Source organism: Mirounga leonina, unplaced genomic scaffold (genome assembly GCF_011800145.1).
Source record: "Mirounga leonina isolate KUSES-001 unplaced genomic scaffold, KU_Mleo_1.0 Mir_169, whole genome shotgun sequence".
In the NCBI taxonomy this organism is placed as follows: Eukaryota; Metazoa; Chordata; class Mammalia; order Carnivora; family Phocidae; genus Mirounga; species Mirounga leonina.
This window is the reverse complement of record NW_023270431.1, coordinates 15,482,948-15,506,732: the sequence shown is the minus strand read 5'-3', so window position 1 is coordinate 15,506,732 and position 23,785 is coordinate 15,482,948. Positions and strand designations below refer to the sequence as shown.

Here is a 23,785-nt window from a genome sequence, read left to right as displayed (position 1 = left end):
GGTGAGCAATAGGTGTTATTTTAATAAATCATCGAAGGTGGGGGCTGTTGATGTCAATGTCAGCTGAGGTTTGTTTGAAGCTAATGTCCTAGAATATTTTTGGGATCTGGGTCTTCTTAGATGTTATCAGATGTTTGGGGCCTAGGACAGAACTCAGAGAAGGATTAACTTTCTTGTTTCCCCCTTGGAGTGGGAACATAGCTTCTTTGGTTTTTACACAGATGCGAGGTGAAATACAGAACATGAATAAATAGGGCTGAGCAAGAAAACAGCAGAAATGGAGACTTTCTAAAATAGAGTCCCTTCAGCTGCCTTACCTCACCTTCATTATCTAGATTATACATTTTTGCTCAGAAAAATTTTCTTAATAAATGAATGAGTGAATGTCTGAGGTGCTACTTATTGGTATACTAATTCTTCCATGATTTCTGACTCCAAATTTTTTTTTCCCCAATGTAATTCTTAGAAGGCATCAGAGCTGCAGTTAATTAAGGAGATATGTGTTGTTACTGGAAGAAAACGGTTGTGTTTTGGGCTGAGATTTGCAAAGGAAATAGTAAGGACAAAAATATAAGCTACACACAATGAGCAAGACTTTTTAAAACACGTGTTCTGGGATGTTATACTGATAGACTATATAAGGAAGAAAAGGATGTTGCTTTATTACCAAGGCTGTTCTTAATTTAATTAACGTATCACAGAGGATACATTTGACAAGACCATTAGGAATCAGAGAAAGGAATGCCTAACCTGACACAAACAGCAAGTAATAACCTATGCATTTTGTTTCTTTGCTTTCTTTCCTTTTCTCCAGGCTGTTCCAGTGTGCCTTCCCTTGAACCTTGACAAAAATTATGAATTACTTTACTTGGCAGAGCAATTTGTAGGCGTGGCTTTATATTTAAAATTTCGTTTGCCGGAAATCACCAGGTGAGGTACCAATGTCCGTGATAATCTCTAGAGGTAAGCAGGTAAGGACAGAAGATAAGTGACCGAAAAGGTTTGAAATGTGTAAAATTGCATTTCCAATTAGATAATTTAGGGATATTATCAATCAGATGACTTGGGGAACACTAAAGTTGATTTACCCCTTCACACATGTAATTGTCATGCTAAAATCATTTAAAGGTCATTCTAGGCTGACCTTCCCCAATGATCATTTTACCTTTATCCTTCTTCCTTTTCTAGTGAATATTTATTTACTAAGAAGTTGGGAAAGTAGATTTAATATAATTGTGAAATTTTCATTCTTCTTCATACGTGTTATAAAAACTAAGTAATGAGAAAATACTCAAAGTATTGCTTTTAGAATATAGTTATATACATAATTATTAAGGAAAATTCGTAAGATTGCTTAGGTGGTATTTTAAAAAAACACATCATGATTTTAGTTGACTGAGTATCTTTTCTGTTATTCCTACAGTTAGGTTGCCTCTATGGAAAGAATAGTTGTATTCTGGAGTCATGATTCTACTTTAATTACCATATTTTCTCAGAGTCATACATTGTTGGAACTAGAAAAAAGAAATTGGAATTTTGTTGAATAATGGAAAGGAAATGTATTTGTGACTGATTATAGAGTCCATATTTTAAAATATTTTAATTAGATAAGCATGCATACATACAATTTAATTCATTAGATATATGATTATTCATTAAATAATTCAATTAAATTCATAGAAATCGCATCATTAAGGAACATTGAACTGTATTCTAAAATTCACTGATATAATTGTGCTCCTTCAATACCCTTATCCACCAAGACCTGGTTTTCCCTTTTAACATCTCAGAGCAAATATTATTATCTAGTGACATAGACTGGAGACAACATTTCCTTTGCTAAGAGAATAATGAGAATGAGAGAGAAAAGTGTTAATTATTACACACTTAGGCATGTTCAGGGCGATTCAGTTCTGACAACTCACAACAGTTTGGGCTCTAACATTGGATCAAATAATTATTTTTTCAGTATTTATTTATTTGTTCCTTATTTATTTAGTTTAAACTTTTTATTGAAGTATAGCATATATACATATACAGAAATATACACATATCTTAAATGTACAGCTTGATGAATTTTTTTAGAAACTGCCACTTGGTAAGTAAGCAACACAAAGAACAGCCAGTGCTTTGTTGCTTTTTTCTCCTCCTTTTTGCCAATTCTTGCAACTCTGTTTCCAATGATCAAACATTTATTCTATCCTAAAGTTAACAAATTCACTCATCTTTTTCATTCTACAAAACTTCAGAGAAAGAATGAATTGTTCCCCAATGTATGCTGAAATATTCCAGACGGAAAGACGCAGAACACAACTCTGTATTACTGGGTTAGCATGATTTTGCAAAGGGAAGGAAATTACCTCCATAATAGGATCAACTTCTGGAAGATCCTGAGCATACACAGATTTGGGTTTTGACAAGATAATACATGTTTGACATCAGCAAAATGTGGTGGTTATGAAAGAGAATAGAGGTCCTTATCCTAAGCAAAAAATGAAAAATAAAAAAAATAAAATAATCTTAATTCAGTCAATTACTACTACATTGTTATCTGTCCAACATACTTTACCCCACATGACCACTTTTAAATATTTCTTTGGAATTCTAAAGATGAAAAAATTTATTTTATCAGCCTTTCTTTGTTCCATTTGAAGTTAGAAGTTGTATATGGTGCCCCTATTACTATTACTAGGAGGTAAGGCTGTGGGATTCTTTCTTGCCTTACTTGGCAATTACCTGAAGTCCTGACTTTTTAGCTTAAATTACCTTTATTTTAGCTTAACTCAAGTGACTAATAGTTATGCAACTATTTTTTCTATTCCATGTTTGTCTTTTTTCAATCATTTGGTTTTCTGGTTTCTTGGAAATGTTAATGCTGATTCTCATTACAGTGTCATTAGGGCACTAATCAATACATGTTATTTTTTAATCCAGCATTTCTAAGATATTTCTTCCCCTGTAACAGCTACACATGTATCTAGGTCTTAATAGCAACAGTCATTGCCAGAACTCAGATACCCCCAAGCACATGGCTAGACTACAGCTTTCAAGCTGTCCTTTCATGTGCTTTAGTGATTTATACAATTAGAGCTCTGGAGAGCTTTTGAAATCAAGCTAACAGATATATTTTAAAGTTTTTTACTTTACGTTTCTTACCACATATGAAGGCTTAATTATACTTGCAGTCATCCATATGCTGTCTATATCTCTGTGAGTGATTCCTTCCTGACATATATGAAATTACAGGGAAAATGGGCCTTTTGATGTATAAACCAATCATGAAATTGTAACATCTTTTACTAATCACTTATGGACACTGCAAAAAAAAAAAAAATAGGAATCTTAATGTCAAAATGTCAGATTATATAGTGTATAAAAAGCTCCAGGAGAGATAGAATATATCTAATATTTGTACATGTGTATGAATTCCAGCATTTAAAAGAGGGCCTTCAAAACAAATGCCAAAAAATATGAAAAATTACCAAAGCATCTGTTCACAGGGGGAAAAGACTCCAAGAATAAGCAAGAAAATATAATAACTTGATTTTAAACACACATGGAACCAGAGATAACACATGAACAGTCTAATTCTGCCCTACTCTTTAATTCCAGTAAAGAAAGAAATAGTTGGCTCTTTCAACATACTGCTGTTTGCTAGGGTAAGAGAAAAAGAATAATTATTGGGCTTTCCATTTTTCTCTATTAAGGCTTTCTCTTTGTCCATTATTTAGATTTTCAGCCGAATTTGATTTCCGGACATATGATTCAGAAGGTGTTATCCTGTATGCAGAATCTCTTGACCGCTCAGCTTGGTTCCTGATTGCACTTCGTGATGGAAGGATTGAAATTCAGTTTAAGAATGAATTTACAACCAAAATCACAACTGGAGGCAAAGTTATTAATGACGGTCAATGGAATATGGTAGGTTTTGCATATTTCACAAAGAATATCCCTACTTTGACACAGTTTGTTTAACATCATTAATAACTTATTTTTATACTGATACCAAATCTAAATGGAGCTGGATTTCTTTGATGTTGTATGAAGCATATCCCATACACTGTAAATCCTTGAAATAGCCTCTGAGAAATGATAACCTCACATAATATATTTAGGATTTCCTGGAACTGAAATTGTTTTCAATTATTTGCTTGGACTTCTCTATCTTTGACTTTTTACCTTTTTTAGTGGCTGTTAGTGGTGTCTCTCCAATAGGTTAGGGATTATTAGTAGGCATAACAGCTTATGCAAAGATACCACTGACCAAGGACAGCCATACTGAAGAGGCACCCATATTTTTTAAATGAAAGAGAAATACATATAGTAACATAGAAATACACATAGAAAGAGTAATGCATATAGTAATTAACGCAATTTTAAAATATTAGCATATAGATAATCAACTTGTACAAACAGTATACACTAGCTAGTACCAATTAGAGTGCTTAGAAATGAACATTTTTAGATTCTCAGCAAAATTGAAGGGAGAGGCACCTGCATGCTCAGTCAGTTAAGTGTCCAACTCTTGATTTCAGCTCAGGTCATGATCCCAGGGTTGTGGGATCGAGCTCCATATCGGGCTCCGTTGTGCTGTTTCTTTTTTATCCTCCCTGACTAGAATGCAAGCTCAGCGAGGTTGGAAATTTTGTCTGAATTTTTTTTTGCCCCTCGATTCCCAGTAGTGAGGGGCACTAGGCACACAATAGATCTCTAATAATATTTGTTGGATAAATGCATAAAGTACATAGTAAATACTCAACAAATGTTAATTATTATAATTTTAAATGCCCAGAACTAAAGAAGACTGAATCTGCATATTGAATAGGCACTCTGTGTTCTAGAGAAAAAAATACAAACCAAAAATATTAGATCCAGATAATCCGTTCTTTTTTTTAAATTTTATTTTATTATGTTATGTTAATCACCATACATTACATCATTAGTTTTTGATGTAGTGTTCCATGATTCATTGTTTGCATATAACACCCAGTGCTCCATGCAGTACGTGCCCTCTTTAATACCCATCACCAGGCTAACCCATCCCCCCAGCCCCCTCCCCTCTAGAACCCTCAGTTTGTTTCTCAGAGTCCATCATCTCTCATGGTTCATCTCCCCCTCCGATTTCCCCCAACTGCTCTAAAAAACTATTGTCTTTATAATAATAACAGCAATAAAACTTTGGCAATGGCAATTGAATACTGAAGCATGCCTGGATTCTTGGAGACTTTAAGAAATCATACTATCGGGGTGCCTGGGTGGCTCAGTTGGTTAAGCGGCTGCCTTCGGCTCAGGTCATGATCCTGGAGTCCCTGGATCGAGTCCCGCATCGGGCTCCCTGCTCTGCAGGGAGTCTGCTTCTCCCTCTGACCCTCCCCCCTCTCATGTGCTCTCTCTCATTCTCTCTCTCAAATAAATAAATAAAATCTTTAAAAAAAAAAAAAAAGAAAAAGAAATCATACTATCATACCAGCCCTGGACTGCCTTCTTCTAGATTTTTATATGAGGTAGAAAAATATTTTGGTTTAGCCCATTTAACTTTGTATTTGCATTATTTTTAGGTGAAATTAATCCTAAGTGGTAGATTCCCATTTAAAAAAACAGAAGAGAATTTACTAATTATTTTTATTACTCCTACAGTGAGGAATAAAATCTCCTCCTTCTGGTCAGATCAATTTATGTTGTGTAATACAACTTGAATACCTATCATTATCTTCACAGGTTAATTTCTTTCCATTTTCTTCCTTCCATGTGGGAAAGGAATAATAGTTATTCTTTATTTAGTAGTAAGAATTTAATAAGATGCAATCATGGAGCAGTCATGACATAGATAAGGTGCCAAGAGTTTGACAATGAGTTATGGAAAAATTAAAACAGAATCTGTATATGAGTATGCTCTGAAATGTAAAACTTTAGGTAGCAATTTTCTGAATTCTTTAACAAGGAAATCCTTCCTAAAATGTATTATTATATAGGAACCCAGTATATAAGCAGAAAACAACTAAGTTCTTTGGTAGGGGAAAGTTTCCTATTTTTCCATCCTACCAGTTGGTTCAACATGGCAGCCTTAATATATTTCTTGGAACTATTAAACAGAGCAAAATTTTAAAACACCATGTAAAAATTATAGTTTTTACTATATGTATCAAAAAAGTTGTTTTTAAATACATGTTTGATTATATTAGCATGAGCATGAAATCTATTCAGAATTTTAGGTAATTAGCATAACCTGTCATTGAGACTATGATACTTGGAGAATATATTGGGGCAGATGAACAAACTGCTAAATGTCTTTAAGTAGTTTGCTAAATCCTAGGTAAATAAAATCATGGCTCTGCATATAAGAAGAACCCATGCATAAATTTCCCTTTTTTCTTCAAAGACTGTGTTCGTTGTTGTAAATGAGAACCCACATACACAATTACCCGTAATTCAAGAAGGCAGCTGCAAATATATGACACCATGGATGCATTTGTAGAAGAAGAAGGGGAAAAAAAAAAGCAGATGCAATGATTTTTATTTAGACTCCTTTCAAAGAAGAGATGAGACCCAATAGGAAGAAAAGTCACTAGACAATTAATAAACATTACTTTTCATCTCAAAAAAAAAAGAAAAGAAAAGAAAAGAAAAGAGAATTTTTACATAATCCCTAAAAGTGAGCCTAAAATGGAATCTTTCATGAAGGGATTACTGCCAGTCTATAATGGGAAGAATTCTTTTCTGCAAAAGAGTCATTGCTACTTTCAGCAGCTAATAATTGAGAGATCAGCTTCACCTTAGAATGTGGTACCCAAAAGAGACACTTTCTATGCCTAAGGGATCTGCCAGGAGGTCCATGTTGAGAAGACATGTGAAGTCATCATTAAATTATTTCTTTTTATTTTATTTTATTTTATTTATTTATTTCATTTTTTTAAAAGATTTTTATTTGACAGAGAGAGTCACAGTGAGAGAGGGAACACAAGCAGAGGGGGTGGGAGAGGGAGAAGCAGGCTTCCCGCTGAGCAGGGAGCCTGATGCGGGGCTCTATCCCAGGACCCTGAGATCATGACCTGAGCTGAAGGCAGACGCTTAACAACTGAGCCACCAAGGCGCCCCTAAATTATTTCATTTCTTTATTTACTCACTCATGCACTCATATACTCCATAAGCTTTTAGTGAGCACTTTTAAAATGCTAAGTTCCTAAGTTCAAGGTGCTAGAACTCTGGCAAGAGATTTTCCTTGCTCTTGAGCTTACTTAGTACCTCACAGTTTAATAGCTAGTGCTGCCTTATGAATTAATGCAATGTAATGTGAAATCGTTAAAGTACAGGTAGTAATAAAGTACAGTTGGGCGCAGATGTGGTTTACCAAAAATGGGGCTATTCATCCTTTGACAGCCATAGATTTTGGGCTCTTACCAAAATAATGTCTGCACAAGATCAGATGCAACTGTCAGAGTAATCATTAAAATTCTCCGGCTTCTCCAGATGCTCTCGTTAGTGTATGTAGCTTTGCCACCACATCTTTCGTGTACTCCATCTGTATGCATACAGCTTGATGCGTACACCTCTTCCTCCAGTGTACTGAAGAATACATTTTATTGCCTCATGTCCACAAATCTCCTATCTAAAAATCACCAAGATCACTTTTCAGCAAAATAGAGCAAACAGAATTTTTTCTGATTAATTGATACAAATTGAAAATATTATCTGCTGGAAGGAGAACTTGGATACATTCTAAGTAATACAGAATATATATAAAGAAGGTAAATGTTTACCTGTGAGGCTAACATCTTGCGTTGCAGGCAGTATTTACTAATGAATTATCCATGCATAATAGGTTAAAGGCAGGATTTTGGGCTGGATAGAAGGCAGCTATTCAGTTCCACACATTTTGTCTCCTATGTTTATGGTCTTTGTTAAAAAGAAATTGTTATTTAATGATATGCCCATATTTTGATTAAAATTTCCCTTTATAAACCGAATACAACTTGACATGAAAAATTTAAGAACAATAAGCAAGTCAGAGAAAAACTTTAATCTGGTAATAAATTTGGTGCTGGCTCTTTTAAAAAAATTTTTAATTGGATATTTTAACAATTTATGAATATTCACCCTCACCATATAAATGGGATTTCTTTTCCTCAGATCTTTCATTAAAAAAATTACTGCATAATATTTTTACCATTTTACAATCTTGATGGCTTGTTAATAAACTGTACTGTTTCAGCCAAATTTATGCAGCCACAGAAATTAGCTCAAAGAGATACATATTTTAAGTAAACATTTTAATTGACAAAGTTAAGTTAAATTAATCTATAAACTGGACTATTCACTTGATAGCAGTTGTTTCACTAATTTTAAATAATTTTAAAATTTCAAATAAAATACTTTAAAAGTAAGCAATTAAAATGTAGAATTGTTTTGTAATTCAGATAAATAGAATGTGTGTAATTGTTAAGTAATTAAAATGGCTCCAAAGCATAGAAATAAATATTGCTCTATTATAAGTCATTATTATATCTCATATTTGGGTATGATTCTAATATGGGTGGGAAATCTGTAATTTGGATCATAATTTTATTCATTAAATAAGATATTTATTGAGCACTTTATGTGCTATTCCTTCCTTTGCATGGTGAGGCTACAACAGTGAATAAAACAAAATCACTGCTCTTGTGTAGCTTGCGTACTAGGGGTGAGATATGAACCACAAATTGCATGAACAAATGGATATGTCAGATGGTGGTTAGTGCTAGGAGGAAGAAACAAAAGCAAGGCCAGGCAACAGAGAGTGACGATGGTGCATGTGCATGTGGAATCAGGAAAGCCATCTCTGATGAGATTACATCTGACCGGAGACCAGGGCACAAATCATGAGAAATCTCTGGGGAAGATGATTCTGTGCCATGTGAAGAGCAAGTACAGAGCATCAGGCAAGAGGATGTGATTGTTGTATTTAAGGAACAACGCAAAGGTCAGTGTAGATGCAGGGGAATAAAGGAAGGAGGGAAGGGCAGAACATGAGGTTAGAAATGTGTTCTGGAACAAGACCAGGTAGGGTCATGGGGACTTTAGTGAGAACTTGGAGTTTATGCTAAGTAGAAAGACCTTGGATGATTGTGAGAAGTGACATGATGTAATTTGCATGTATCTTGAAAGGTAATCCATATCAGGACATGATGGCTTTATGGAAACTGGATAGTAGAGAGTAAGAATGGGACAGATTATGGGGTCATGAGACCATTGCAATAACTCAGTGGAGAGGTGGTGAGAAGTGGTCAGATTCTGGATATACTTTTAAGGTCCAGCCTTCAATTTAAAGTAGATAAAAACTTTTGAATATTCAGCATAAAGAGGGACTCAAAGGCCATGAGATTGATTATTGTTAATCTGTGTTTCTAAACTCTAACTCATCCAGTGCCCACATATTCATAATGCTCCTTTACTGTCCTATAATGAAATGCATCAACAATGGAAGCTACTTTTGCATATCCCTAATAGAAACCAATATAATGCTCTAATTATTATACAAAGAAATAAAGGAAAGTCATTTATAAGAAAATAATATATATTCCAACATATAAATGCTCAAGTACAAGTACAATATTTGTCAAAGCTTGCTCCTATATGTAGAATAATGTGAAAGCTGTAAATGAAGACTTATGCTGGAGTTTTGTATCGGCAGTTCAAATACTCTAAGTGCATAGATGGTGTTGCCGTCAGTAAAAGTAATTTTCTGAAATAGTGAGAAACTCTTGGTAAAGATCCAAACAAAACAAACATCAATATATCCTTGATTGACAAGACTTTTATTCTTGAAAAATTCAGTGAATGTGTTGAATTGGTACAAAAAATATTTTGTGTTCACATATAGAGAAACTCAGATAAGCCTAAGTATACCCTACATGAATATCTTGTAGGGACGTTCGGGAGATTTGCAGGATATTGAATATTTTATTACTTATTTTGCATGACTGTCCGCATATTACAGGGTGTCCAGCATCTTGCAGTGTCAGCATACATCCTACTTATTGTGACAACTAAAAGTACCATCCCTACCCCCAAATTTTCCAAATGCCCTAGAGTGGAACAGTAGACCCCTATTCAAAAATATTTGCATGACTAGAGGGAAAAGGTCTAGGGGGCTGAGCTCTGGAGTATTATAGACGTTGAGAGAAGAGGCAGAGCCAGCAAGGGAGCCTGAGAGGGAGTGGTAGGAATGTACAGATGCAAGCGAGACTGAGGTTCTAGAGGTTGACTTAACATCTTTCAAAGAGGGAATAGTCATTCAAGTAAAATGATGCCGGTTGGCTCTATTAAGGACAGTGCGCTGACTAACTTTAAATCGGTAAATGTTACCAAGGTTATTTTACTTTAGAGCACAGTTTTCCCCTTCCCGTAGTGCTGCTTTAATAGGACTACTCTTTTGCTTCCATCATTGATTAGTAAAAGAAGAGTTTGCGTTTTGAGTGCTAGTTTTGCATAAGGAGATTGCAGCAGTGGTTCTTTGAATCACCTTTTGGGGAGGATTTTTTTTTTTTTTTTTTTATTGTTGTTTACCATCACTTTCAACCTTTTTTAAAAACCCAAACTACTTTTAGGGCACCTGGGTGGCTCAGTTGGTTAAGTGTCTGACTCTTGATCTCAGTTCAGGGCTTGATCTCAGGGTCATGAGTTCTAGCCCCATGTTGGACCCCATGCTGGGCATGAAGCATACTTAAAAACAAAAAACAAAAAACAAAAACAAAACTACTTTCTGGGGCACCTGGGTGGCTCAGTCGGTTATTCGACTGCCTTCGGCTCAGGTCATGATCCCGGGGTTCTGGGATTGGGTCCCACATCGGGCTCTCTGCTTGGCGGGGAGTCTGTTTCTCCCTCTCCCTCTGCCTGCTGCTCTGCCTACTTGTGCTCTCTCTCTCTCTCTCTCTGTCAAATAAATAAATAAATAAATAAATAAAATCTTAAAAAAAACCCACAAAAAAAAAAAAACAAAAAGAAAACAAAACTACTTTCAAAATTGGAAAAACCCAATTTAATTTTATGTATTGTGCTTCCTTATGACCTTAATTACTTTTTGAATTTTGAAATAAAGTATAATTTGTGTGTCATGAACAGAATACTGGAGGTACTGATTTCTCACACTTTATATTAAGAATTTATTTCCATTATTGATTCCATATGTATACTTTCAGACAATTGCAAAATAAGAACACTTAAAAGTTTTCTAAGATGGGTGCCTGGGTGGCTCAGTTGGTTAGGTGACTGCCTTCGGCTCAGGTCATGATCCTGGAGTCCGGGAATCGAGTCCCGCGTCGGGCTCCCTGCTCAGCGGGGAGTCTGCTTCTCCCTCTGACCCTCCCCCCCCCATGCTCTCTCTATCTCATTCTCTCTCTCAAATAAATAAATGAAAAATCTTTAAAAAAAATGTTTTCTAAGATTTTGTAGAGTGACTCACTTAATTTATGATGCTGGATTTGAAATATATATATTATAATTGGTTGTTTAAATTTAAAAGAACAATATTGCGTGTTTTTTTACTTTAAAATATGGTGTTCACTTAATTTTCAATCAAGAATTATCACTTTAAAACACATTTTTACCACCTTTATAGTAATTAGACATTTCAAATGGATTACAACAAATTAATAATTACATTAAAATGATTACTTTGAAAAATTATTTACTGGAATAATAACAGGATTTTTCAATCTTAGCGTTTCAAATGACATGCAGTGATGTTTGGTTGTTTGATAACTTTTGTCTTTTTAATTATAGGTCTCTGTGGAAGAACTAGAACACAGTATTAGTGTAAAAATAGCTAAAGAAGCTGTAATGAATATAAATAAACCCGAAAGCCTTTTTAAGCCTACAAATGGATTTCTAGAAACGAAAGTATATTTTGCAGGATTACCTCGGAAAATGGAGAATGCCCTCATTAGACCGGTAATGATACAAGTTTCTATCATTCATCATGGATGAATTCCTCTTGTCCATAATAGATTTGAAGATGTGTTTTTCTGAGAGTCAAAGAAGTTATTTTGTTGAACATACCGTGACAACTTGAAATGAACAAGGAAAAATAACACAGCGATCCTTGAAATTATATTAAGGAAATAAGAAAATAAATGTAGTGTTTTTGAGCCCATTTAAATCCCCAGCGTTACTCATGGGGAAGTAGATTTTTTTTCAATTCTCAAGCATCAATTCAGTGTTAACATGATAACTGTCCATATTCAGCAATTACAAATATAAATACATGTACTGGAGTCCAAAAATACAACATTTTGTAGAAGCCAGTCAAAGAATTTTCTTAGGTCTATTTTAGGACTTAAATTTCGGAGATAAAATAGCATATAAAGGTGGAACTTTTTAAAAAAAATCTTTGCTGGGAGTATAACTTCAGCCTATCATAAATTGAAGTTACATATAATAGATGATTTTCTGAATATGATGTTTGTCTAATAACTGTAGAATAGGTCTCATGAAGGAGACTAATCACTGTCCTTGAAGAGTTTTAAAAATTTCATTTGAAGTCATGGGCCTGTCAATTATACTCGCTGATTTAACTTAAATATTTACTATTTTATATCCATCTTTTACTCATGGCAATTCACAGTTACCTTAACTTTTGAAAGATTTCTGCAGTATGATATAAAACCTGAATTAGTTAACCCATGTCAGAGTGAATGCATCTGTTCCTTTGAAATTGATAAATCAAGACATTTTAAAAGTAAAATAAATTTTTCAAAAACTATTTATGAAATGGCTACTATGGGTCTTGAGTCTGCCTGGATGCTTTGATGGAGACTAAAGAGTGCAAACACTTTTGTTCCTGAAGAGGTTCATTGTCTGATGGCAAAACAAACCTATATATAAATGCAGTTAAAGAAAGCATCTTACAGCCCAGGGCCACGGCTAGAAGCATATATGGAAGTTGAGAGCAGAAAAGTTATTTCTGGAGGATAGAGGAGAGGCAGGTAGGGCTTGAGGGGCTAAAAATCATTAGGATCCCAGTGGAGGTCTGTGATGGCATAAACTCACTATAACTGAAAAAGACTGCCCATCTGAAGGACACCTTAAAAAATTAGATAATATTCAAAATATTTAAAGAATTTTAACATATCAACAAAGAGAGGGTTTTCCCTCTAAATGAAAACTGCATCTGTAATCAATTAAGCCATGTATGAGTCTGACTCTTTTAAGATGTACTCCTTGACCTATATTTTAACTTGTTAGATAACCCCTCGTCTAGATGGATGTATACGAGGCTGGAATTTGATGGATCAAGGAGCTTCAGGAATAAATGAAATTATTCAAGAAAAACAAAGTAAACATTGTTTTGTCACTGTGGAGAAGGGTTCCTACTATCCTGGTTCTGGTGTTGCTCAATTTAGCATAGATTATGGTAAGTGATTTCTCATTTTACTTCTCTTTTCTCATTAATGACTACATTTATTCATTGACAAACAGCAAAAATGCCTTCAGTAAACATTATTGAATACTTAACTATGTGCCAGGCATTGTGTTAGGTTTATTCATATAGCTATATATTTTTTATTAAATTTTTGCAGTATATTGGGGTAAAGGTAGTAGAATATGCTTATGTTACTATTTAAAGATTACTTAAAAAAAGATTATTGGCACATAACTTGATTAATTGCAAGTGAATTCAATTAACCTATTTTAAGGTTCACCAATTTCTCAGTTGTGTTGAGTCTACTGATTAAATGCTTCAAAAGGATTCATCTTCATTTCTAAAATTTCAATTGATTGTTTCTTAAAATGTCTAACCCCTTGTTGAAATTTCCCATCTGTTCATATATGTTGTCTACATTTCTACCTGAGCCTTCAACTTATTAATCATAATTATTTTAAATTCCCTGTCTGATAGGTCCAATGTCATGCTGATTGCTTTGTCTCTTGACCATGTGTTATTTTTCCTTGTTTCCTTCGGTATTGCATGATTTTTGGTTTAAAAAGTAAGCATCTTATGTAGAACAGTAGAGGCAGGTAAATAATATATATGTCTGGAGATGAGCCTATTTCTGCTTTTGCTAGGCCTTTTGTAAAGGGGTTGAATCAGTCTAGTCAAGAGTTGAACTGCTTAAGCTTTCTTGTTTCCATTGAATACTCTTCAAATTCCTTTATTGTTACCTTGTGCTTATGGTAGTGATTGGTTTGCCAGAGGATTTTTCTTAATAGCTGATCTATCCTTAGCTTTAGGTATTCTGTTTATGATATGCCTCAAGAAAGTGTTTCTCCATGGTCTTGCTTCACCCTAAAAGAATGCTCTTGTTACTTGACATTTGCTAGCATGGTGGCAGGGTGTGGGGAACATTCTCTAATGTTCTGATACAGATTCAATTTTGGGCAAGTATTCTATCCCTGGGTCTCAGGGGTGTGAACTTTTCATTGTCCCCCTCCCAACCACCTGTGAGGGAGATCTAATGGTCAGGACTCCAGATTTTTTCTGCTCCTTCTCCATGGTAAATGGTTTTTGGTTGGTTGTTTTGTTTTTTCCAGTTTCCTTTCCCTAACCTGTAGATGCAATGGGTCTTTGCATGTGTTCTAATGGCCACAGTGTTTGTTACCTTTTCCCCAGTGCTGTAAGGCTTTTGTTGCATAGAGAAGACAGAGAAGGAATGGACTTTGTGCTTTTCCTGCAGGTTGCTGCTCCTCTTTTCCAGGCTTGCAGGAGGAGGGAAGCTAAATAACTGGTCTTTGGTTGTTGTTGTAAGGGTAGGAGCAGTGCTCTTTCCAGTTTCCTATAGTCTAAGCAGAACAGGAACTCCTGCCAGACTGACCCAGGTTTTTGCCTTTACAAATAGTATTTCCATAATACCCTTGGACATACATCTTTATACCTTTATATGATTAATTCTGTAGGAGAGAATCTTAGATTATGTCCACCAAAGTTTATGCAGATGTATAATTCCTACTGCTCAGTTAGATTCTCTTCCAAAGATGTTTTATCAATTTATACTTATTTTTTTTAAGATTTAATTTATTTATTTGACACACACAGAGGGAAAGAGATCACAAGCGGGGTGGGGGGGTGAGGGGGCAGAGGAAGAGGGAGAAGCAGGCTCCCGGACGAGCAGGGATCCTGATGCAGGGCTTGATCCCAGGACTCTGGGATCATGACCTGAGCCGAAGACAGCCGCTTAACCGACTGAGCCACCTAGGTGCTCCTCAATTTATACTTCTACCAACAGAATAAGAAAGTGTATGCTTGAGATTTGTTTCCAATCTGAGAGTTGAAAAATTAAATCTTGTAGTTTTAAATATTATTATCCCAATTTCTACTGTTAAATATCTCTCCATGTGTTTATTAGCTATTTTTATATCTTAATTATCTTATTAGGTTCTTTGTCTTTTTCTGTTTAGGAATTCATTATTTGAGCTACTAATACTTTGTATTATAAATTTAGTGTTAATCTGATATCTCTGCTTTAATGAAAAATTGTATTTTAAATGTGTTTATTTGCAGTCTAAAAAAGTATTACTACAGTTTTAAGGAAGAATCTTACACTAGTACTTTTTGTGTTCTTAACATAAAGTAATGCAATGTCTTTAACTTTAGTTCTGTTCTGTATATGAAGGATTTAAAAAAATTTTTTTTTAATTGGGGCTGATGACTGAATATAAGAAAAAACTAGGCCCACAATAATTTGCTCAAAGGAAAAACTCTCTGAAAAGAAAATGAAAGTAAGAGTTCTATTGTATCTGAAAAAAAATTACTTTCATAAGCAATTAGTTACTTCATGGATAACTTGAAAGTGACCTATTTTTAAATTAATATTTAATGTTACATTATAATTTCTGTATGCTTGCATGTTTTAGTTTGAGTTCATTAATACCTTATAGTAAATTTACTTATTTCAAAATGATTATATTGTATATAAATACGCATGTATATAAATGAGTGTATTGTAAATAGGGACGTTTGGGTGGCTCAGTTGGTTAAGCGTCTGCCTTTGGCTCATGTCATGATCCCAGAGTCCTGGGATCGAGTCCCTCATCAGGCTACTTGCTTAGCAGGGAGCCTGCTTCTCCCTCTACCTGCCGTTCCCCCTGCTTATGCACACACTCTCTCTGACAAATAAACAAATAAAATCTTAAAAAAAAGATGATAAATGAACAGTGCAATAGCATTTGATGTGGCTAAATGGAAGACCATCTTGTCAAGGGAAAATATTTTCTCCACTCACATTCATCTTTTCAAAACCTATAAGTGGTATTTGAGGTATTATTTTATATTACTTCATATTAAATAAGGAAAACTTCACTCAAAATGTGAATTAATATTTTTTTAAAGATTTTATTTATTTATTTGAGAGAGACAGAGAGAGAGCATGAACGGGGGAGGGGCAGAGAAAGAGGGAGAGTGACAAGCAGACTCCCTGCTGAGTGGGGAGCCTGATGCAGGGCTCGATTCCAGGACCCTAAGATCATGACCTGAGCCGAAGTCGGATGCTTAATCGACTGAGCCACCCAGATGCCCCAGTACTTTTAGGAATTAAACTATTTTGGAACATATCAATTCAACTATTTGTTGAGTGACTACTGTGGAAAACAAAGTGGTCATAGAGACACGTAGGGCTTGCACTCTAGTGGGATAGACAATTAACCTAGTAATGAAGAAAATGAGTGTTAACTATTATGACAAGAGAATCGCAGAAGAAGAGTTCCTGTTAGAATTTTAGAGTTAACTGTTGATTTCAGAATATTTCTCTACTATCAAACTCCCCAAACTCCCCTATTTGTATAAATCATATTTTTCTTTCCCACTGCTTTGAACTGAGCCCTTTATGGATGAGGAATGGTAGGGTGGTGATGGCAGCCATATCCAAATATTCCCTCAGAACATTACAATAAATTTGTTGAATTTCCTTCTAAATGTGTACTTTAAAATATGACCACTCTGAGATTGGACCAATGGTGAATATGGAGGCAGAAAGAATACCTGTAAAAGAGCAAACAGGAGAAATTCATAATCTTCTGAAACACCACATCTCGAATTTTATTCTAGGAAGACCAGAAGGCTGGGGCTCCATTTTTGTGTGTCTTGCCTGCACTTAAAAAAATGGTTCTTGTTTTTTGTTTTTTTGCCTTGGTTTTATAGGTCACTGAGGAAGGAGAATGAAAACCTTTAGTATTCCACAAAAATGGCTCTGAGTATTAGTAAGATTGTAATAATTCCTTCTGGCATACTTTAGGAGTACACTGATCCTGCTTCTGTTTTATTGTTTAAACAGGTAATATATCCAATGCTGAGGACTGGCGAGTAAATGTGTCCTTGAACATTCGCCCATCCACGGGCACTGGTGTTATGTTCGCCTTGGTTTCTGGTAATACTGTGCCCTTTGCCTTGTCCTTGGTAGACTCTGCCTCTGAAAAGCTTCAGGTAACTTCACTAAACTTTTGTGATTCTTGTTTTGTTTTGTTTTTTATCTGTAAAATGGATATATTAGCAGTATTTACCTCGAAGTGTTATTTTGGTGATTAAATGAGATGACATGTATTTAGCACAGTCTCCAGCACATCAATAAGGACTCAAAAAATGTCCATTATTATTACTTTTTTGCTGGCTTATTTCTAAGGTCTGATCCAGGAAGTAGAGAGGAGAAAAGCCTGTTACTGTGCATCCACAGCCAAGATCAGGCAGACTCACACACAGGCTGCCTGGACCCTTCCCAGAGTACATAGAGATCCACCTTTATTTAAATCCTCGAAATATTATGGGAGTCATAGTCTGTACTAACAAAATAAAAGTGAGTCTGATTAAAATTCAGTCTTAGATATTCTGTGCCTAATTATGTTTTGTGCTCTCTGGCACTCTTAATCTTTTCTCCCATGAGTAAATTAGGAAGGACTGGAGAAAACTAAAACCAGTCCACCTGGCTTCTTGTTGGCAACTCTCATTTGAAATTAGGAGGACGAACAGGAAAAAACTCTTGGATAAAAGGAAACATGAGCGTTATCAGAAGATCTGTATTATTCAGCCTTCCACCAGAGGCTAATAGTTCTGACCATGTGTTATCCACAGTGGATTCCAACAAGTTAGAGCAAGAAGCTTGTGTCTGAGCCAAGGTTGGCTTGGATGTTCTCTGTAGCTTTTAGAAAGAAGCATATAATTGAATAATGTCTGTAGCAATAAAAAGGTATGTTGTTTTCAGCTCAACGATGATTGCAGGGAGTTTCTAGTAGTTAAGCATAAGCCACCTAAGGAGATCCTACTGAGTTTTTATCTCTAGTCTACCACAGGAGCTTGCTACATTTAGATTCCAGCTTTTTGTTTACTTTTTTTTTAAAACAAAATGGAAATCCTATCTTCAGCACTATATCCCTGCAGTAGAGGAGATTAATGCATGCCACGTCTTTGATATTTATTTTATCTTTTGTGTTTGACTCCGTGGCTCCTTTTTTTTTTCCTCCATGTCAGATTGCCTTCTCAATATCTGTGTACAGTATTTCATAACATAATTCCACATCCTATTGATCATTCTGGAACAGTTTGTCTGCTGACCATTTTAAGATTATTAGTGAGTTCAAGGATATGGATATGTAATAGTAACAGATTTCCTCAAATAACCCGTATTTGCGAAGTATAGACTTGGAATCCTAAGTAGGTACTTCAGACTATCTTTCTACCATCTCATAACAGCCATGTTCCTAGTTTTGATGTTCTTTTCTTTTTCTTCTTAAGATTTTATTTATTTATTTGAGAGAGAGAGCAAGAATAAGCAGGGGGGCGGTTGGACCAGGGAGCCTGACATGGGGCTCGATCCCAGGTCCCTGAGATCATGACCTGAACTGAGGGCAGACGCTTAAGCTACTGAGCTGCCCAGGCGCCCCTTGATTTTATTTTCTTTTTACATTTCCTGTATACATATATAAGGTATATGCATAGATCCCTGTCAAGAAGTTAAGTAATTCTGTGTCTCAGCAGTTTGAAAAGTTCAGCAAAATGAATACATTTTCTCTTTTGAATATCTTCTGGCAAATACTCCGTAACTTACTGCTGGTGATCCCTGACTTTCCCCTCTCAGGACTTTTTCACTTATTTTGCCCCAGGTCTTAATAGGATTGCTTATGTGGCACACACAGACCTTTCAGTCTTGCTGGCATGTACTTACTCAAGCACTTGAAATTTTCCAAGCCTTTTCCCCAACAAAGAGTGATTCAACTCCTTCATTTTTCACATGTAAGTTTTGAAGTTAGGAAGGCTAACAAACAGAAAAATAGTGCTTAACACACGACTTTAGGTTCCCATCTTTGGTAAAACAACTTGGTGTATTGAATTTTCTGAAGCCACTAACCATTTATATCTTAGCTGAGCCTGAAATTTGTAAAACTAATGTATTTTTAAAAATTGTGATGTGACTCAAAAGTCACTCTTAAGTGGCATTACCATCAATACTTGCTTATATTGAATCTTTGCTCTGTTTTTCAGGATATCCTCGTATCTGTTGAAAATATGATAATGTTTCAGGTAGAGGCCATAAGTCTGTGTTCCAGTCAACAATTCCATCTGGAATTAAGAGTCAACAGAAACAATGTGGAGCTGTTCACTCCACTTAAAAAAGACATCATCTCCTCTGAAAACTTTAAAGGACAGTTGGCCATTTTGGACAAAGCAATGAAAGGGACAGTAACCACTTACTTGGGTGGCCTTCCAGGTATCTTCTTACCTTTTTTTTGTTTTGTTTTCAGAATTATATTTTAAAAGTTTTAAAAAGTTATATTTTTAATCAAATTGATAGTATTTTAAATATGTAATCTTAGCAAAAGGACCTTAGAAGGGAAGACAAAATTCCAGTATCCATTTTTCTTTTCCTGGGGATTTATATTGACATTTTATGGGTATATTTTGTTTATTTATTTTTTAATGGTGAACTAAAACTAACCCAAGTTTTGTTGCATTTGACTATCCTAGTTAGAAAGTATTTATTATTTCAGTTCATTCTCACAGTAGTCTTATGAGTTCAATCTTTATTCTTTAATTCATCCATCATTTACCTTTTATTTATTAAGAACCTACACCCCAGGTGGTAGGGCTATAGTAATAAGCAGATATGATTCCTGCTGCTAAGCCTTTTATAATCTAGTACAGAGGCAGACGTCAAATAACCAATTAAGAAAATATCAGAATAATTAAATTGTGATAACTTCTATGAAGGAAAAGTATGAATTGCTTTCAGAGCCTAAAAATGGGGACTTGGCCTGGTTGTGCCAGCCAAGAATGAGCTCTCTGAAGAAAAGGCTAAGATATAAATATGATAAATGGAAGTGTTAAATTTAACCAAGTGATAGGGCGGGAATTGGAATTAATATGCAAGTAAAAATGGTCTATGTGTGGGCAAAATGGGGGGTGGATACACTTGAGGAATATATAGACGATGAGTGTGGTGAAAACACATTGAGCAAGGGAGATACAGGATGAGGAAGCTGAGAACTGGGTGTGTGTCGGGGGGTGGTTTGTAGACTTGGTTCGGGGTCCTGAGTCTTATTACAAGAGCCATGGGAGTCTTTAAAAAAATTTAGACAGGGAAATTGTATATCACTATTATCATTTTAAAAACCCACTCCACGTGATGGATGGAGATGGACAGGTGGGAGGCAAAAGTGGGATGAGAGGAACCGGGGACTGCTGAAGTGGTCCAGATGGAGAAGCAGTAACAGTAACAGAAGCAACAACTATACTGCCATCAATCAGTGCATAATAAATAGTCTGGCATCGTTGAAAGTGCTTAGGAGGGATCAACTTATTTAACTTTCAAAATAGACCTGTGAGTCAGGTGCTATTATTATCCCTATGTTACAGATGAAGAAGCTGCTGGACTAGGATGATGGCAGTGAAGATGGGGCACAGTGATTAGATGGGAGATGCATGTGAAAAACAACATTAGTAGGATTTAATGATTGAAAGGCAGGTATAAGGATCTCTTTCTTAGGTATCCACCATGAGGAGTTGTGTGGGTGGAGAGTCCGTTTACCATAAGATGGAGAAAACTGGAGGCAAAGCACATTCATCTCTGACTTAATATTGGAAAATATGAAATTGGCATCAACATTTTACTTTAAATGGCAAAAAATAATTTAGGCAGAAAGTTTTTGAGAAATATTTTCAAATACCATTTGCAGGTTATTCTCAGGGAAAATTCTGAGTTTGATGTCTGGACTTCTAGTAACCTTCATTTTCTTACTTTTAACTGCTCAGGGCCTTCATTTTTCATATATGGAAATTTTATGTGGGTTTTTGTGGGATAGAAGTAAGGATGCTCTAAAAGTTATGGATAGATAGATAAATAGATAAGTTAGCATGGTTAATAGAAAGTTAAGTTACTGTGGTTAATTATTAGGAAGTATAATTTTAGTTCAAATGAATGAATTCTATATTGAAATCCACTTACTACCTTATTGCAAATTAGTTGAATGCCATTTTAGTAAATCAGACAAACAATGAAAGAGTTGAAAAGAAGTAAAGCTATTAAATTTTAATGGTTCCAGGACTTTGGCATCAGCACTGAAGATTGACTTCAGGCAAGATGTGTTTAGAGAGTGAGGAAAATTGGGGAGAACTGGCAATTGAGATATTAGGAGTGTAAACAGTGGGATAGGTAAATTACCAGTTGATATGCAAAATAGGAATATTCAATTGCATACTATGAATTAGAAATCAGGGGAAATTGATATTTCTGAGGATTTTTATAATAGTGGCATAATCTTGATGTTCAGCCAGACTTGAAAGGGTTTCATAAAGAATGCTGTGAGCCCCTAGAAAAGTATGGACTTTATTCACTGCGTTGGCAAATTAAAGGTGGAAAATTTGACCTGTATGTTTTTTGCATAAGGTACTAAGAAAAAGAATAAAGGCTGAAAAATGTCCATTGGGAACTAAATTCATGGGGAGGAGATGCCAAAAAAAGAAGCAAGTAGAGAGATGGATGTTATTAAAATGAACCATTGTTCTTAGGAATTCAAGGGTGTTACCAAAGTATTAAGTCTGATGAGGAGAGTGAAAGTGTCGAAAGGCCCAAAGGCCCTATTCACTGAAGCATTATTAAAATTATTTTTTGAACACTAAACAGTACATAAAGTGAATTTCCTATCATGACCTGACATTGTATGCTCAGCAAGAAGCTATTTTTAGGAAAATATAGAAATCTGCTTTTATTCCAGCAGTAATAAAAGAGATACATTTATCACAGCATTTTAAAAAGATTTCCATGTAGCTATAGTTTGGAGTTGAAAAAATGATTTAACAGTGCTTAAACTGTTGCTCAGATTTAAGAAGAAAATAATAAAATAGAACATCACAGGTAAGAATATGCTCTTTTTTATTCTTTTTAAAGTGTTTATCTATCTTAGGTTTTAATGAGACTGATTGTGTTTATGAAGTCAGAGGAACTGATGATATGCTGAATCCAGTGTTAAGCACAATACCTTATATACATAGAAGTCACTTAATATAAATTTATTGAATAATTACATTATTAATTTTTCCTTTATGATTAGAATTTGGTTGGAAATGGGAAGTTTGAATAGTTCCTCTAATTGTAAGCAAATAAGATGCCAAAAGTCTTGGGTTAATATTTTAATATTCTGTTTTTACAGATATTCCATTCAGTGCCACACCAGTGAATGCCTTTTATAATGGCTGTATGGAAGTGAACATTAATGGTGTTCGGTTGGATCTGGATGAAGCCGTTTCTAAGCATAACGATATCAGAGCTCACTCGTGTCCATCAGTTTCAAAAAGCACAGAGAATTCTTAAGGCTTCTTTCCTGTACTGATAATACATTTTTCCTGTATGTAATTATGTTTCAATAATAGCTGAAGGGTTTTTCCCTGCAATGTACAGACCTTGATTTTTTATGGTACTTTGGCTTTCCTGGAATTTTAAAAAAGGTCCTTTTTCAAGAAGAACAAGATCCTCTTGTGGTACAAATCACATTTAAAAATTCTTACCTCTATTGCTGCCTAGAAATTAAATAATGAAATATATAAACATTTCTAATTTGAATTTTTTGCTACAAATGACATTACTTCATTAAAAGTAAAATGTAATTTTTTTAAAGATTTATTTTTGAGAAAGAGAGAGAGAGAGAGAACAAGTGGGGGGAGGGGCAGAGGGAGAAGCAGGCTCCCCTCTGAGCAGGGAGCCTGACACGGGACTCGATCCCAGTACCCTGGGATCATGACCTGAGCTGAAGGCAGATGCTTAACCGACTGAGCCACCCAAGCGCCCAAAGTAAAATTTAATTTTATCACCATGACCTAGTGCTGAAATATCTGTGTTTTTTGGAAGGCAAGGAAGTAAACTCAAACAAGAGTGCATGTGACTAAATACTATTGATCATAGCAGATACTCTTTATTTTTGTTTTTCCCTAATGAGGGCAGAAGGAGAGACAGCGGCCTATCAAGAATTAATTGAGTGGAAGGCTTTAAAGCTTTACTCCAAAAATAGTTCCTCAGAGGGACTTTCACTTAGCTTCACATTTGAGCCAGTAGCTTTCCTGAATTAAAAACAAGTGGGACAAATTTTCATAAGAACACATGAATCTTGCTGGTTAGTAATTGGATTTTATGAGGAAGACATACTAGATTGGGCTGGAATGGGTGTCAAAACCCAGGATGGGTACAGTCCTTAAATTTGGCTGTGGGTCACGCAAGCTTGAGATTAGAAAAGGCAGAACCTAAGATGGAAAGAACGAATGAGAGAATGAATAATGTGGAAGTGCATAGTTTTCCTTGAATCCAACTTTAATTACCAGAGTAAGTTTCCTGATGTGATT

The 23,785-nt window shown here is 35.2% G+C and overlaps 1 protein-coding gene across 1 annotated transcript in view; it reads left to right on the top strand.

Annotated features, from left to right (window-relative positions):
• Positions 1–22,989, top strand: part of PROS1 (protein S) — a 61,399-nt gene extending 38,410 nt beyond the window's left edge. The window contains exons 9-15 of the mRNA XM_035015174.1: positions 815–930; positions 3,732–3,921; positions 11,758–11,925; positions 13,219–13,387; positions 17,241–17,389; positions 19,439–19,664; positions 22,603–22,989. Of these exons, the coding sequence (XP_034871065.1) occupies positions 815–930; positions 3,732–3,921; positions 11,758–11,925; positions 13,219–13,387; positions 17,241–17,389; positions 19,439–19,664; positions 22,603–22,763 (1,179 nt within the window). The 3' untranslated portion in view covers positions 22,764–22,989. The remainder of the gene's footprint in view (positions 1–814; positions 931–3,731; positions 3,922–11,757; positions 11,926–13,218; positions 13,388–17,240; positions 17,390–19,438; positions 19,665–22,602) is intronic.
• Positions 22,990–23,785: the final 796 nt, after the last annotated feature.